Source organism: Sardina pilchardus, chromosome 7 (genome assembly GCF_963854185.1).
Source record: "Sardina pilchardus chromosome 7, fSarPil1.1, whole genome shotgun sequence".
Lineage (NCBI taxonomy): Eukaryota > Metazoa > Chordata > Actinopteri > Clupeiformes > Clupeidae > Sardina > Sardina pilchardus.
The window spans coordinates 16550228-16567647 of NC_085000.1; the positions used below are offsets into that span (position 1 = coordinate 16550228).

At 44.7% G+C, this 17420-nt stretch overlaps 2 protein-coding genes across 2 annotated transcripts in view; one reads left to right on the forward strand and one right to left on the reverse strand.

The window, feature by feature from the left end:
* jph2 (junctophilin 2) overlaps positions 1-9921 on the forward strand; it is a 21373-nt gene extending 11452 nt beyond the window's left edge. Inside the window, exons 3-6 of the mRNA XM_062540928.1 lie at positions 3021-3139; positions 5271-6226; positions 7515-7611; positions 7800-9921. Coding sequence (XP_062396912.1) covers positions 3021-3139; positions 5271-6226; positions 7515-7595 — 1156 coding nt within the window. The 3' untranslated portion in view covers positions 7596-7611; positions 7800-9921. The remainder of the gene's footprint in view (positions 1-3020; positions 3140-5270; positions 6227-7514; positions 7612-7799) is intronic.
* A 2377-nt stretch (positions 9922-12298) lies between these two features.
* Positions 12299-15607, reverse strand: LOC134087435 (tubulin alpha-1C chain-like). The gene is made up of 4 exons (XM_062540929.1): positions 15471-15607; positions 14113-14335; positions 13751-13899; positions 12299-13399 (listed from the first exon to the last, which is right to left on the reverse strand). The coding sequence occupies exons 1-4, from the start codon at positions 15471-15473 to the stop codon at positions 12425-12427; spliced, it is 1350 nt and encodes a 449-aa protein (XP_062396913.1). The 5' UTR covers positions 15474-15607; the 3' UTR covers positions 12299-12424.
* Positions 15608-17420: the final 1813 nt, after the last annotated feature.

A 17420-nucleotide genomic window follows, 5' to 3' on the forward strand; every position in this document is an offset into this window, starting at 1 on the left:
GCGGCTAGCGTTACAGCATACCAGGCATTCAGGAGGTAATCTCAATCAGGAATAAAGCTGGCCTGGACATTCAGAGAGTATAGTCTTAATCAGGGCACATCTACTGTACTGCTGTGTCAGACGCTCAGGGGGTTTTATCAATGAGGAATATACTGCTGCCCCTCGGCCTCGTCAGGCACAGGGAGCAGTCCGTCAGGAATATTGGAATATTTCTCCTGCTGTCTATAGGAATATGTACTACTGGCACACACACACACACACACACACACACACACACACACACACACACACACACACACACACACACACACACACACACACACAGACAAGCATCAGTGAAGAAAATAAGCTGGCCCAGATATTCACCACTGAGATCGCTTACACCCAGTGGCTGGATAAAGTCAATTACTGTAATATGGACACGCTAATTCAGAAGACATAAATCTGACTATTTTCTGGCATTGCTTCTCTCCCTGATTGCAGTGACTAGCAGTAGTAGAGGTGGTAAAAGTGGGTACCCGAATGCACTGTACACTGTATACAGTAAGTTAATGCAGTCATGTTGGCCTGCAGCAGACAGATGGAATGTTTATGTCTCCGTGGTGATCTGCTCCTTTAGATTAGACGTACCCAGAGCCATATAGATACAATATAGTTGTCGCAACTCTGTATCTATATGGCTCTGGACATACCATTAAGGAAAGCTTTGTCTGTCTTCATTGTAGCGAAACCGTGCGTCTGTCGTAATGTCATTATTGGTCGTGGTATGGAATGCTCTGTCTTAGTTACAGTCAGTAACAGTATATCAAGCTGGCCCTCTGGTTACTGTGAGAGAGAGGGGGGTTTTGGCCAGGAATGACAGGACATTTGTACCCTGTGTCACTAAATATACAACTTTAGGTGTGTTAGTGTTGGTGAGGGTGTTATCGATGGAGTAGAGTCACTGTCAATGAGAGGACTTGTGGTTTGTGGATTGCAAGAGTATGCTCCCAAAAAATGACGTGTTTGGAAATAACACATCGATGTGTTTAAGTAAGGACATGACGTCACGTGTTGTTTTCCAACACAAGTTGTGTTATTTTCAACACATGTTGTGTAACAAATAGCGCAACTTGTGTTGCAAAACAACACACACTGTGTTGTCCTTTTTTTTCTTTTTTTTTTGGGCTTTTATGCCTTTAATGTTATAGGACAGTGGAGAATGACAGGAAGTGAATGGGAGAGAGAGTCGGGGTGGGATCCGGAAAGGACCACGGGGCGGGAATCGAGCCCGGGTCGCCGGCGTGCGGTGAAGGTGCCCCAGCCAGTTGCGCCACAGCTGGGGCCCACTGTGTTGTCCTTACCTACAGTAAACACATCCATGTGTTATTTCCAACACATCATTTTTGAGAGTGTAAGGTAGTCTTCCAGCAGATGCAGTAAAAAAAAAAAAAAAAACCTTTCTCAACCAACAACCCCCCCCCCCCCCCGCAGGGTCACATACTGTCAGTATCCACACGACAGGCTCTTCTTTCTGTGTCCGTCGCTGTAAGAGCTACTCTGTCGCTCTCTCTTGTGTCAGGGTGGCCTTTAGTGGCCGACGACGGGCTCCTGCTGGTGTCCCTTACAGGCCCTCAGGAGCGCTGCGGACGCTCGCCTCGCCGGGAGCTTTTTATAGAGCAGACAACTGCTGAGGTATCTTTCCACACGCGGAGCGGAGTGGCAGCGACGCGAACGGACACGTCTTGGCGTTTTGGGTGGAGCTCTGCCAGAGGAACAGCTGTGGGCAGGAGAGTGTCTTTCGGCCCTCAAGGAAAATCATTAGTGGGCCTCCTCACAGGGGTAAAGAGACGGGCGTTCATCTCTTAATTACAGCCAAATGTGCCATTCATAAAAGTCTACCCCCCCTAAAGAGGTCTTTGTCAGGGACACGGGAGGCGTGTTTGTGTGCCGTGTAGAGTTTTATTCCCGTTGATTTCTGGTCTGTGGAGTCCTAAGGAGCAAACAGCGACGTCCCTTGAGATATTTGCGCGTTCTTTTTCTCTCTTTCTGCTCAACCCTTCTGGGTGTTATTTCAGCTAGTTTTGTTTATGCGTCGTGCGTTCCATTTTTATATCCGTCGACAATTTACCGTCCCCTAGAGATGTCACTTACTGTAGGCCAATGATGTCAGTGTTTTCCTGTGACGTCACCCTGGTTGGGGTGCCAGTTGTTATATAACTGTGCCATTGCTCAGCGCCTGCCAGTAATGTTCTGTACCAGTGAATGAGAGACTGCAGACACCTGTTTGCGGGACACAAGCACTGTGCTAGAACTTGGACATGGCAACACAGAAGAGTAAAACAGAAAAGACAACACTGTGAATGCTCATTGAAATGGGCATGACGTGATGGGAATTAGTTGTTCACTTTTTTTAGTACTGTAGTGACTTTTTTGGGAACTGTTAACTTTTGTTTTGTTTTGTTTCATATTGAGTTGTGTCTGATTCCATCTTGACCTTGAGTCAACAGTTACAGTAAAATAGTACACAATTAGTCTGTGCAGTAGGCAGCAGTCAGCTTCTTGTGGACAAAATGGCTAATGGCTAAACAGGCTAGACATTTCTGTGCATGGGATTAGTTTATTGGGGGAAAAAATGAGACCTGTTCTGCAGTGACATGACGTCACATGAAGCTAGCCATTCCTATGCATGGAATTACTTTATTGAAAATGAGAACTGTCCCACTGTGGCCTGTTTAGCCATGCCGTGTAAAATCTACTGCCAACAGCCAACACCAGCACTATACCAGTACAAAACAACTAATCAACATTTACTGTACAACATTTGACAACTGAACACTTGTCAACTGAAGAACACTTGTCAACTGAACCCCCTACTGCTCATAAATTAGTCCATCTGTCTTACTTTGAATTGGGTCAGGCAAAGTCTCATAGATCAGTATATCACATTACTCATGTTTCCATTTGTTTTTGTATATCTGCCCAAAATATAATCGCTTACATGTAGACATGGACAAATACACTTGTGTTTGTAAATGCAGGACCAACCATGCGAAGTCCAAGGGTGAGGCCGCCGACCAGTCTGCTCAGGCCGCCAACCAGGAGTCCAGCATCGCCAGGGTGGTTGCCAGGGAACTGTCCCCATCCTTCTACCAGCCAGGTGGGTCTAGCCTCAGAGCTCATAAACACACACAGTAAACACCTGCTCACACATCAGACACATGTATACGGGTCCCCGTATGATATGCTCCCCAGACATCAACACTTGAAGAGTGAAAACAGTCAATAGTAATGGACCTCATGCCATAACTGAATCAGAATCAGAATCAGCTTTATTGGCCAGGTTTGCATAAACAAACAAGGAGTTTGACTCCGGTTAATCTTTGCTTTCAAGTACAACACCCAACAAAAGCATAGAAAAACAGTGAGAATAGAATGATATAAACATACTATATGTTACTATGACTGTATTTGTGAAAGAAAATCCTGCACACTGTCCATTTATTTACAACGTTTCGGTCATAGACCTTCCTCAGGTGAATAATTCCGAAACGTTATAAATAAATATGCATGCGTAATGGACAGTGTGCGGGATTTTCTTTCACAAGTTTAACTGGGTAACCTATTCCGACGCACCTGTCCCTACAAAAGAGGTGTGCAAAAGCGTTTTGTAAACTATGACTGTATTGAAACACAATCTAAATATGAACTAAACACCATTGGGGCTGAACACTGAACACTGAGCACCACAGGGTCTGGCTAGGTGTTGACTGCCCCACCTTGATACTGCTGGATATATCTGCTGCTGACTCAGGCCTGGGATGCTGGGGTGGAGCTCACCCCCAAGGGTAGTCACCTTCTCCGGGGCTAAAAAAGGGCGCCTCTCACCGGGGCAAAGGATCGGATCTCTGCCTCCGGGTCCCCAGCGCCAGCTCCCCTTCACTAGACCCCCTGACCCCCACATTCACACATTATCCCCCCCGCGCCAGTTCTGGGATCAGCGCTTGCCGTTAAGGGTTCTAGAAAGCACCGCGGTGTGGATCGTGCTTGAGGTTGGTGCGACTGTTCCAGGAGCAGTCGTCGGGGGGCAGCATGTAACCAGAGCTCCTCCAAGAGCCGCATAGCTGAAGCCAGAGGATCCAAATAGAAACAACCAGAAAATAATCACTCAAGAGTGTGAGGCTTACCAGAACCAGAGAAGAGGTACATTATATTTTGTACACACACAAACACACACACACATACCAAGATGAACAGTGAATAATACTAACCCACGCATAGTGAGGAGAAGTTCCATGGAAACAACTCAAAATAGCAAACATTGACACACACACAGCCAAAAATAGAGTTGAGTTTTCTGACAACTTCAGCAAGAGGAATGAAATAATTCACTGGAAAACAGGAAAGGACCATGCATCATATGTGACTCACTTATCTGACCTTTCTATTGGTTTTGGTAGTTTTATGTGTCATTGTTACAAATCCAGACTATAAATGTACTCATACTGTGCTTGACTTGACTTTATTTGTAGATCTGATTGGCCAATTACGTCCATACAGCCTTACAAGGAAACACTTACAGGAGACGAGAGATATGAGGCGCAAAGATAGTCAGCAAACCAGCTCAATTATAATTAGTCTCCACAAATCCAACGCTGTCTGCACATCCTAATGGCCTGAAACATACTGAGCCGCCCGCCACCTCTTCTAATCAGCTAGAAACATCTCCAATCTCATGCCCTTTGCATCCAGTCATCTCTGATGCTGCCGCAGGATCAGTGTCATGAGAAAAGCATCCGTGTCAATAATGAGGGTATTAGTGTCCGAGTCGGATCGCTGTTATATTCAGAGTTTAGTGCACGGTGTTCATAATTATCACTTCCCATGTTGGACTCGGGTTTGAAGTGTTTAGACTTACATATGCACAAATACATAAGTGCATCATATATGGGGCCTTGCAACTGAAGCTGATGTTTAAAGTTTGATCCACTTTTATGCACACACTGATATCCCTTGGATAAATGGCACAAAGCTGAAAAAAACGTGATGTGAAAAAATGTGAAAATTTAGCAGTAACACATACAATGTCCAACTACTGTATAGATTATGTGACCTAATATAAGACAAATGTCTATTTAGCACATTAGTCAGCATTTAGAATCCTGTTAATGTCCTTAAGTCCTGAATGCCGGAAGAAGTGTGCACTGAGTCTGTACACTCAAGTGAATCCTGTTTTGTCTATAGGTCCGGAGTACCTAAAGACTCTCATGTGAATCCTGTTTTGTCCACAGGTCCGGAGTACCTAAAGAAGCGTGCGCTGCAGGAGATCGCCGAGAGGAACGAGCATGCTGACCCCATGTTGCACGAGCCGCTCGGACAGGAGTCCCCGCCCACCCCGCCGGAGAGCCCGTTGGACGGCCTGCGGCCGGCCTCAGCCCCTGTCCGCACCCGCACCCCGTCCCCCTGCCCAGCGGAGCTGGCGGCCGCCCGCGAGGACCCCAACCTGCTGGGGCCCAGCGCCTGGAACGGCGAGAAGGCCAAAGCAGCGTCCGGCAGCCGCGGGAGCAGCAGGCAGGGCAGCCGGCCCACCACCCCCGTGGCGCCCCCTGCAGCGGCGGAGGAGCGTCCAGCCAGCAGCCAGGGTCCCTCGCGCACCCCCAGTCGCCAGAGCAACAAGGCGGAACAGGGCTCGGACATGGAGATCCAGCCCCTGCAGAAGATGGCCGCCGGGGCCAAAGCGGCGGAATCCGCTCCCGCTGCTGCTGTTGCTGCGGCTGCCGCTCCGGCACCTACACCGTCTCCGGTCCCCGCGCCCTCCCCTGCTCCAGCTGCTGCCCCGACTCCATCGCCCACACCGCACGCCGCTAAGGCCCCCACACCGTCACGCTCCCCCGTCCCACCCGCCCCACCCACAGAGGAGGAGGAGGAGGAGGAAGAGGCTCCAGCCCCTGGACCGTCCTCCCGGCCCGCCTCCAAAGTCTCCCTCAAAGCGCCCACGCCGGAGCCCCGTCCGCCCTCGTCGGACCTCAGGCCGCGGGCGCCGTCCGTCGCCGAGAGCAGGCCCTCGCCCAAGCCCTCTCCGAGACGCGAGCGCAGCCCCGCGCCCAAAGCCGAGCCCGAGCCCAAAGCGGTGGCCCCCCGCGCCGCGGCCAAGGCTCCTGCCAAGCCCGAGCCCAAGGCGGAGGTCCGACAGAAGGTTGTGATCAAGACGCCCAGCGAGACGAGGGAGCTCCTACTGCAGGATGAAGTAGGAGGCAGTGCAAGCCTACACACACACACACACACCCAAAGAACATACTGTACCCGTAACTTCCCCACTATTAGCCGTTACTTTAAACAACTGTTGTTGTTTTTTAAAGTGCTATACAAATAAATTGACATTGACATTGACACTATTAGCCGTTACACATTGATTTTGCGAAATGTCTTCAGCTATGAGGTTTATACTGTAGATGGGAGCAGTTACTATGGTATTACTGTAATATGGTTTATATTACAGTATATTACAGATATCTTTATTTAGCATGATTTTATTTATGAGTTTATGGATGCCTCCACCCTTCACTGGGTGTCTGCTCTGTAAGATGGAATCCACATTATCAGATTGGATTAGATTCAACTTTATTGTCATTGTGCAAAAGTGCGTGGAATCCACACTATGTGGCAGCTGAGGAAATTGCCTTGTTAGTTGTTACATAATTATGTATTCAGACAGAGCTGTTTCACCACTTCTGCACAATCTGAACACAATTTATCGGATCTTAGTCTGCAACCTCTATTGCGCAGTCGCATAATCTCAGTTCTTGTATTCATGGTAGTACATATTCATGCTTTTAACTCGTGCTGTATAAGTCAGGTATGAAATGAATATGTCCTTAAGCAAGCTCCTTGCCTTTGCTCATACAGGCACGCACTCACAAACACTCAATCACTCAAGACATTCCATGCCCCCTCCCTCACCCATATGCCCTGAAACCCTATCAGATGGAGTGTCTTGGTGTGTGTGTGTGTGTGTGTGTGTGTGTGTGTGTGTGTGTGTGTGTGTGTGTGTGTGTGTGTGTGTGTGTGTGTGTGTGTGTGTGTGTGTGTGTGTGAGGTACAGACAGGTCCAGAGCTTAGCTGCCCCAGGGCGCTTTAGATCACACACACACACACACACACACACACACACACACACACACACACACACCTGCCCCCGAGCGGAGCAGCGGTGGCTGAATCTGAGCTGCCCTGAGAGGGCCAAGGGTCTTTCCGCTCACGGCCGCGGGGACATGGAGCCGCCTGCGGAATGCTCGAGCGCTAAGACGCCTGGCCACTTTGGCTCCTGTAAACTGTGCCACACGCACCGTACGTCAGAGGAGCTGAATTTACTGGGCCACTGACATTTCGAGTGTACTGTATGTGTGTCACAGTGTTTTCAGTTTTCAGGATTAGTTGCTTGATTGATTGATTGATTGATGATGAATTGGATTGTTTTGAGTTAAAAAAAGAGATATGTGCAAATGTGTTTTTTCTTCACCTTCATTTCCCCCCAGGGCCCGAATACAATAATGATATGTATGGTCATCCTGCTGAATATCGGACTAGCCATACTGTTCGTACACATCCTTTCCTGAAGCCTTGCAAACCCAGGTGAGACTTTGGCCAATAACAGGCTGTCAGTTTTAGGGACTTTGGTCCGCTAATGCTGTGTGTAAATGTGCTTTATAAATAAAATTGACTTACTTACTTACTTACTGAACTTACAATCAGCTTGATCTTTGATGGATATTTCTGATGGATGTTTCTGAAATTCGACTTTGTTTTTTTTCCACCCCAAGATTCTCCACCCGTGTGGTGCTTGAGAAGCAGGAGGAGCATGGCCTCTGTCTTTACGCTGGACCATTGTGAACATAGACTCTTCCCTGACGCTCAGGTGGGCTGCTGCCCAGGGATGACGGCCGATCCGCTGGAGCAGTCCACTCTGAGCTCCGCCTGAAAGTGGACGATGCCACCGATGTCGTCTTCTGCCACTCACGGGCAAGACCTATACAGACAGACAGACAGACAGACATACAAGATAGCTGCTTGGCCCGCCAGCCACCAAGAGCAGTTATTCCCCCCCACCCACACCCACACCCCACCCCCACCCAACGAGGACGTTCGTCTCCCTCGCTGTTCTGCTCTCGCGTGGAGAGAGGATGTGGCCTTATTTGTGAGAGGATGCAGTAAGCAGCAGGGAGTTGGGAAAGCCGTGTTGTTGGTCTGGATGAGATGCTGGCTGTAAGGGGGTTTCGGTAAAGCGCTCTTAGAGTGGATCAAATGGAGATCTAGGATCTACTTCATGATACAGAAAATGGAGCTCTTTACAGAATACCTATACCTGAGATTCATCAAGATGTTTTGATGGTTGTCTGATTTTCTTTGTGTTAGAATTGAGAAGTAGTCTAATGAAAATTCATGAAATTAAACAAAATTATGTTATAAAACCTAAACAAAGATGCCAAATACATCAAAGAAAAAGAATAGTATTCTCTATTGATATATTATTTATGTCACTGGATTGTTTCTGTTTTCAAGTAATATCCAAACATTATCTATCTGTAACTGTACATGTCCTGAGCAAAATGTCTTAAAGAGTTTGCTAATTTCACTGGTAGGCTGCTCAGAGTGTCACACCTGTGATGATTTGATCTGATCTTTGCACGTTGCATTTTAGCGGCAGGAAAGAGTAAAATCGCTTATTCTTTCACGGTGGCAGAAATCACTTTTTACCATGAATTCAGTTGGTCATGACGGAATGCTGTAGTATTTATGAAATGTACTGATTTGTAACGTGACTTGCTTGCACTTGTCTGACTGTGAGCCGAAGTTCCATACGAGGGATGCTTGACAGAGCAAATGGCGGAGAAGAGAGGAGGGCAAAACCTGGCACTGTGTCATTTGAGATCATGTGAAAGGGCTGTTTGAGTTGGTGCCATGGAATGTGTGTCTGCTGGTTGTATTTGAACACAGCACTGCAACTGTACTGTAGGTGTCTGTGGTTGGGAAGAAGAATCAGATTTAATCTCACTGTTCTGTAGATAGTTTTTAAAAATGTCTCGTTTTTTTGGGGTGGTTAATTAATCATGAAAATTGACTGAGAAAAAAAAAGAAAATTGAAAAAAGACTAGAATATTTAAGAGATATGAATTCATTTGTTGGAGGCTGTTATGTTTTTTTTTTTTTTTTTTTTTTTTGCTCATTTGGTCATTTTGCATCTAAAAATATGTGATTGTTAGAAACATCTACGATAGCTTGTGGAATCCATTAACGTACTGTCCCATATTTCAAATGTGTGCATGCTGTTCTGAAGGAGTGTTTTCGTACCCTTTTCACAACGATGCAAACAGGGTCAGAAGTTTGACTTTAGCCGAACTCAATCAGCCAATAAATCTCTGTGACTTTATGCAGCGTGTCTCTGTAGTTCCACTGGATTTTATTTAGAAAAAAAAACTAAATCTCTGCTAGAACCTCAGGTATTATTGCGCTGTAGGAAGTAGAGTGTCACTGACATGAACATACACAAACACACACACTAACACACTCTATCATTACGATCCCACTGATTGGGCTTCTAGATGTTTTTGAAGGCTATCTCTGTGTCAGCTGAAATTTATGTTACAGGTGTGAATGTTCACTCAAATAATTGTATTTCACCTTTTTGTTAACTAAAATGTGTATTTATGGATGTTTACTTGTATGTTTTAATCTGCTGGCAGCATCCCAGTGTAGAGACATTTTTGTTTGTTTAGCTAATTATTTTATCTTCATGTAACCCTGTGGTCACATTGATAAAAGGCCCCAAGTTGTAGGTTGGATGTGATTGAGGCCCTCACTGAAGCCTGTCATCTAGATATTTATTTCTGATTCTGCTTTGCATCAGTCAAATTGAAATAAAACTATTTTTCAGCTCAAACTTAACTGATTTTTGCACTGAACTTTTTTTTGCACTTCAACGACTTCCTCACAAGAAACCTTTCCAAACAGGACATGTTAAACTTAACTTCAGCAGTGCCAGGGGTTTTCATGCCCAGTTCTTTATAACTGATAATGACATGGTTCATTATGTTGAAGTATTTAAGGCAATTAGCAGAGGTCTGATTTGTTTGTCTGAGCTTTGCGGGGCGCTGGAACAAAGGCAGTATTTTTACAGGCCACCTGTCAGACGGGCCCCTTGCGACCGGGGCAGGAATACCGTCCCTATTTTAGACTGACGCGGGAACGCCGCTCGCCTCGCCTCGCTCGTCCGTCCGCCGGCCCGCCCGCCCGCGGAGCTCTCACCCAGGGACATATTTCACTTACACAACAAATCAGCACATATGAACAGATGCCATGACAAGCGCACTATCCCGGACTGAGGGCCACTCGTCGCATTCACAGTATGTGTGCGCCTGGGCCCTGGTGGGGCACCCAGGCGAGTGTGTGAAGAGTGTGTGTTTGTTGAAGACAGTTACATTGCTTTCCACTTTTTTTGTACATTTGGGATAGTGTTCATCATTGACATGCTTCTTCAAGAAGTTCATATGTGATGCCATGGAACAGCTAGAGTGCTGTTAGATATTTTGGGCCATATTATAGACATATATAATATAAGGCTCGCTATTAGTGCAAGGCTCTTAAAATTGTCCAAACTTCCCGTTGCCATAGGGTTAACCCTTGCCATGGAGATATAGCGTGACCATGGCCACCCATGAGGTAAACTGTAGACAGGTGAGCAATGAGCTGGTAGAGAAGTCTGCCATCAGCACTGCTGATGAGTAGCTGATGAGTAATGTAATGACTTGCTGTTCTACCCTAACTCCAGCACTGTGGGGCTCCGTGGGAGCGAGGCCTTAAAGTGGCTCAATACTGCCCTCTGTCTGCCAACTTTGCTCATATACAGTAATTAACAGTTTTGTTTGTGGTCACACTTCTAATAATGGCTGTACATAGTCCACAGTTGCCAGAAGTATAGCTTAGAGAAATGGAAAAAGCATGAGGTCTAAGCCATTTCTGCCTATGGCCTTTAGCCCTGGCATTTGATTCAGCATTTCACCATGTAAGGCGCCTCATTATGATTAACTGTGCATGGTAATACTGTAAATATTATACATCACTCTCACAACACCAGATGGGGCTACAGGGCATGTGGTTTCTCTGAGCACTACAAACACCTGTGTCTCCCAAAATCCTATTCCTCCACTTTGACAATGGAGTGATGCATTGTTCCCACAACAAAAGCCCAATTCCCCCATCCTGTGGTCACTTTTGAAATACCAAATAGCGTTAGTAATTAACATCAAAACATGTTTTCTTTTGAAGTCAGTCACATCTCTGCTGTCCTGTTTGAACAAGCCATGCCTTTATCTCATAAAGCATTGCCTTTGAACACCAGGACCCCTGAGCTTTTAGAGGTCACTAATGTATGTGTTTAAGGAACATAGGCCTTGAATTTCCCCTTGGGGATCAATAAAGTATCTATCTATCTATCTATCTATCTATCTAGGCCTACAACAGTATGAGGAACATGAAGATTGAGTCCTGCTGCAGTGAAACATCTCCAGCAAAGCTATTGTGCGGCACACTGTAGGCTACATTAAGATTAATCTACCTACCCTGCAAAAACCCTGTCGTTCTCCCTTTTGAAAAATGTGAACCCTTTAACAAATCAATTGCTCACAAATCAATAAAACATACTGTGTTTTTGTTGGCAATGCAAATGTACACATTTTGGAACATGAAAACATTTTGGTCACTACAATTAGCTGTAGCTATAAGCATTCCTAGCTAAATTAATGTTCAATACAGAATTTTTATTTATTGAACAAAAACAGCCAGGATTTGCCTGAGTCAACATAGAGCTTTGGCTTCCTGGAAGAACCTGAGTGTATTTATTACATTAACTAATGAAAGCTGCTACTACAGTTGCAGTGGATGGATTTTAAGCCTTCACATGCTGTAAAGAACAAGACTACCAGCAGAGGGCATCCACTACATCTACTAAATAGTGCCCTGTAGGGCGCCACTACTAAAATACACTAGATAAGAACATGGCCGTATTCAGTGAGTAAAATATGCCAAATGACTTTACACATGTCCTTATGCTTCACTCTGCCATCTGCGATGATCTTACAGAATAATTATTTAAACCCTTCTTTGAGCTGGTGTAAGGGACACCGTTATAGGCTGTATGTCCATCATTTGAGATGTCCATAGACCCATTCCGGGAATAAAGTAAATGGTGAGTGTGTGTGTACTCTGTCAGACATAGCTAATAGTTCAAGGTTCACATACTAAGACAACAGAACAAGGACAAAGGTTGTTTAGACTTCAACTTTATTGTCATTAGACCATTTCCGGTTAAAGTTTGGCAAGACAGTGGGACAAGACACATATAAAAGACAGTAGGAACGGAAAGGGAAATTAGACAGAGTTAAAATACGGCTCAGTATTCTTCGCCCTCCTCATCCTCCTCCACGCTTTCAGCCCCAACCTCCTCATAATCCTTCTCCAGGGCGGCCATGTCCTCTCTGGCCTCGGAGAACTCTCCCTCCTCCATGCCCTCACCTACATACCAGTGCACAAAAGCACGCTTGGCGTACATCAGATCAAACTTGTGATCCAGCCTGGCCCAAGCCTCAGCGATAGCAGTGGTGTTGCTCAACATGCACACAGCCCTCTGCACCTTGGCCAGGTCTCCACCTGGGACAACAGTAGGGGGCTGGTAGTTGATGCCAACCTTGAAACCAGTGGGACACCAATCCACAAACTGGATGGAGCGCTTGGTTTTGATGGTGGCAATGGCAGCGTTAACATCTTTGGGCACCACATCACCACGGTACAGCAGACAGCAGGCCATGTACTTGCCGTGACGGGGGTCACATTTCACCATCTGATTGGCTGGTTCAAAGCAAGCATTTGTGATCTCAGACACTGAGAGCTGCTCATGGTATGCCTTCTCAGCAGAGATCACTGGTGCATACGTGGCCAGAGGGAAATGGATACGAGGGTAGGGCACCAAGTTGGTCTGGAACTCTGTCAGATCAACATTGAGGGCACCGTCAAATCGGAGGGAGGCTGTGATGGACGACACAATCTGGCTGATAAGCCTGTTGAGGTTGGTGTAACTCGGGCGCTCAATATCGAGGTTTCTACGGCAAATATCATAGATGGCCTCATTGTCTACCATGAAGGCACAGTCGGAGTGCTCGAGGGTGGTGTGGGTGGTCAGGATGGAGTTGTAGGGCTCCACCACGGCAGTAGACACCTGGGGGGCTGGGTAGATGGAGAACTCCAGCTTGGACTTCTTGCCGTAGTCGACGGAGAGGCGCTCCATCAGCAGGGAGGTGAAGCCGGAGCCAGTGCCTCCCCCAAAGCTGTGGAAGACGAGGAAGCCCTGCAGACCTGTGCACTGGTCAGCCTGGGGAATGAATGAGTTTATATTAGGCCATCAGTCAAATGTATTTGCATAGCACATTATCATACATAATAGTCATTCAATGTGTTTTACATGACGGAACAAACAAATAAAATGGAAATAGCCCAAGACACAGACAGAACAGACAAATGAAATGGAAATAACGTAAATTAATAAAAGGATAATAAAGAATATAAAAGAAGATAAACTAAAAGGAATAAATAAACATAGGACTATAACACAATCAATATAGCCCATTTCAGAAATATCAACTGATTAATCCAAGGCAGTAAAGTGGGGGCGGGATAAACCAGCATGGTTGAAATGGTTAAATCTGGAGCACAGGGCTCTTACCAGTTTGCGGATACGGTCCAGCACCAAGTCAATAAGCTCCTTGCCAATAGTGTAGTGACCACGGGCATAGTTGTTGGCAGCATCCTCTTTGCCAGTGATCAGCTGCTCAGGGTGGAACAGCTGGCGATAGGTCCCACTGCGTACCTCATCTGTGAAAACCATACTAGGTTATAAAAGCTTTAACTACAGTATGTGAGTGAGAACCCTGAGCAATTCCAACAACCTGCCTAAATACTACTATTATGCTACTATGCTTTTATTTTTTTCATGCACTTGTTTGTGAATCACTTTGTGATCCTGTCTGCGAAAAGAGCTATATGAATAAAAAAATTACTTACTTACTTAAACAGATCTGGGCTTACCGATCACAGTGGGCTCCAGGTCCACAAACACAGCCCTGGGTACGTGTTTTCCAGCACCAGTCTCGCTGAAGAAGGTGTTGAAAGAGTCATCTCCTCCTCCTCTGGTCTTGTCGCTGGGCATCTGTCCGTCCGGCTGGATGCCGTGTTCAAGGCAGTAGAGTTCCCAGCAGGCATTGCCAATCTGGACGCCAGCCTGACCCACGTGTACTGAGATACACTCACGCTGTAAAGAAGAATATGTTTTAAAATGTAGCTTGGTTAAAATAACAGTGAGCCACTTGCAAGCCACATGTAGTGATTAAGTGAGTTTAGCACCTCCTTCCATCCATAAGGATAGGCCCAAATAGAATTTAAAAGGAGACCAACTTAACTGCCTAACATTATAAGGGAAAGGGAGGAAACCTATAGGTCTTGTGACCAATCCACCACGACCGTATAGTTTTTTTTACAGTAATAGAACTGCAAACAGTTCCCCAAAACATAAAATGACATAACTGTACATTTTGCACAGGCTAATCTGCTGATATCATAGGCCTACATTAAATTTTCAATAGGCAATAACAAATGTTGGAAGTTAGTTACTAAATGTAATCAAAACCCCAAATATGTTCTTTTTAATTCATTTTTTTAAATCATTATTATTATTGATATCAAGACAAGTATTCCAAAGCGACATGAGACACTGAACGAGCTGCCTGCCATTGCCCGTCATCTCGCTGGAATGCAGCTTACACGTGGAAGTTAGTCATCCCAGTAAAGACGTTTCTTCTCTCTTTTCCGTAACTCGTCAAAATAACTGTGAAGTAACTTAATGATCAATACATAACCTTTAAACATATGAATGAAATGTAAACATTTTGCCTAGTTTGGGGTTTGAGGAATGACCCACTTACAGTCTCGTGACCAGTTTAACTAGTTGCCTTCAGCCGGAAATTAGTCGATAGCGCGACTTGGCCAGCCTCAGCACCCGTTTTGAATGTCATGAATTTTCTTTCAGAAAAGAACCATCTTATCGTTTAACGATCATTTTAGTGTGAAATACTAAAATGCTTTATTATAATTAGGCAACGAGATTGGGTGGCCTAAATAATTTAATTTGGACAGTTCTGGCATAGGCTACTGTATAAAAATAGGCTCGATTTGATACTCTCACACTTTCAGTTTCCACCGGTCTACACTTTCTAAACATGTGTCAGCAAAACAGATTTTTTGAAAAAAAAAGAAAAAAGAATTTAAATACATTTTCTTAACACTGCATTGAAAACTGTACATTGTCCAAAGGGTAGGCGACACAAGTACAAATCCTAACTTTTGTGCGTTGGTGATAAAAAGTAAATTACTTTTAAATGGCTACTCACCATATTGATGTTTTTCAAATGTTTAAGTTTTTTGATTGGAGGGATGAGGTTGCTGATAAATAACTCTCACACTACGACTTTTAAAGAGTCTTTTGTGAGAAGTTTGAATGACTGTCTGGGGTGGGGCTGCTTTATAGTCGCGCTCGACCCTACGTCACGCAGAGGCGGGCTCTGCAGACAGGGACACGATGGATTTGTCTGATTGGCTGATGACAGCCTCGACACCGCAGATTATTGGTTCGTTCAAACTTTCGAGTTATAACTTTGCAATATGCTGCTGTGCCACTCGTAGGCTACTATCAGGAAGGATGGAGACAGACGTAAGTGAGCATGTGTGTGTCCAAATGTTAAACATCAGTATTTTTGGGGTTGCCATCATACGGAATCGAGTAGCCTGGTCGCTGAGTTGAGAACAGCCAGCTGTTCATAAAACATATATAACATATATATTTTTATATCTTTATCATTTGGAATTGGAAATCAGTATAGCCTATCAACATCTATAGCAGACGTCCACAGACAAGATTTCAGATTCTGATATCTTGTCTGTGGACGTCTGCTATAGATTTTAGACAAAACACCAGGGACCCATTTTTGCAGGTGTTGCTTTAGTGTTAACAACAGCCCTACAAAGGCTCTTCACATTACTCCTCATTTGCATTGAGTGCATTAGGCAAAATGTTCAACACCCAGCAGATCCTCTCGTTTCTGTCTTGTAGACTAAACTCCTCTACACAGTAAAAGTGCATTCATTGTTCTTCCTCTATTCTCCCCTTGCTCAGTCCTGAGACCCCCAGTTGTCCATTTAACATCAGAAGTTATTTCTAGTCTCTGAAATTAAGGCAATCATGCTACAGTATATCCCACACTTGGTTGGTCTTAGCAATGCCCCAGATAGCAGATTTGCATACATTAGACCCTAGTGGCATCATGCCACTTCTGCTCCATTGTTGGACCAGCATTAGCCAAACTGTATCTAAAATGTAGTCGCTCATTTTGAAGTATATGCCAATATTTGGCTCAATCGTATAACATTCCATTTTGGATAAGGTACAGTAGTAGATTGATGCTGTGGTCAGGTGGTGTCTGGCAAAATGTAACCTATCCCACATCAGAAATACAGACAAAATGTGTAGATAATTAGGCTAGTAGTTTTTAGTACATTTACTAAGGCCAGTGAAAAGTCCATGCTGCACTTCAATATTGCTGCCTGTCCCACTGTGGTATGTCATGTGCTTGTTCAAATCATGTGAGAAATCTACTTACATCTCCCTTGAATCTCCAGATCACATGTTACCAGGTTAACTGGTTATTTACAACACTTTATACAATCTGAATAAAAAATAATGCTTTATAATTTTCAATTCATGGCAATCATATGCAATCGAGAATAGTTCAAAGACAACATATGAACTGGTGAATGAGATACTGTAAATGAGACTATTTTGTGAAAAAATATCAGCAGATTTTGAATTTGATGCCAGCAACATGTCTCAAAAAAGTTGGGACAGGGTCAACAAAAAGGCTGGATATAAATTGTGAAATGATGAAGACAACAAAAGAAGGAACATTTCACAACTGACTAAGTGAACTGGAACCATGGATGGGGATAAAAAAAAAAAGCATCCCTGAAAGACTGAGGTATTCAGCAAATGATGAAGATTAATGTTTCTTGAAGTAAATGATGAAGATTAATGTTTCTGAACATGAAATTGAAACAGATTTAAGGATTTCATCATCTACAGTACATTATGAATCAAGAGAAAAACAAAGCTGAAAAAATTGGATGAAAACAGCCTTTTGAACCTCAGATGGCACAGACCTTTTTTCTGTAAAGAAAATGATTGTATGGCTCAGGAAAACTGTGAGCATAAACATTTACAGAATATTGTCCAATGAAGTGGTGAAGCAACAGTGGTAAAATGCTCATATCCCAACTTTTTTTTGAAA

What these genes read in the sequence shown, in the direction of transcription:
- LOC134087435 (XM_062540929.1), bottom strand. An exon ending in CCTGGAGCCCACTGTGATCG is followed by an intron (nt 13,900 to 14,112) that starts GTAAGCCCAGAT and finishes TGGTTTTCACAG; the next exon opens with ATGAGGTACGCAGTGGGACC. An exon ending in TGGACCGTATCCGCAAACTG is followed by an intron (nt 13,400 to 13,750) that starts GTAAGAGCCCTG and finishes TTCATTCCCCAG; the next exon opens with GCTGACCAGTGCACAGGTCT.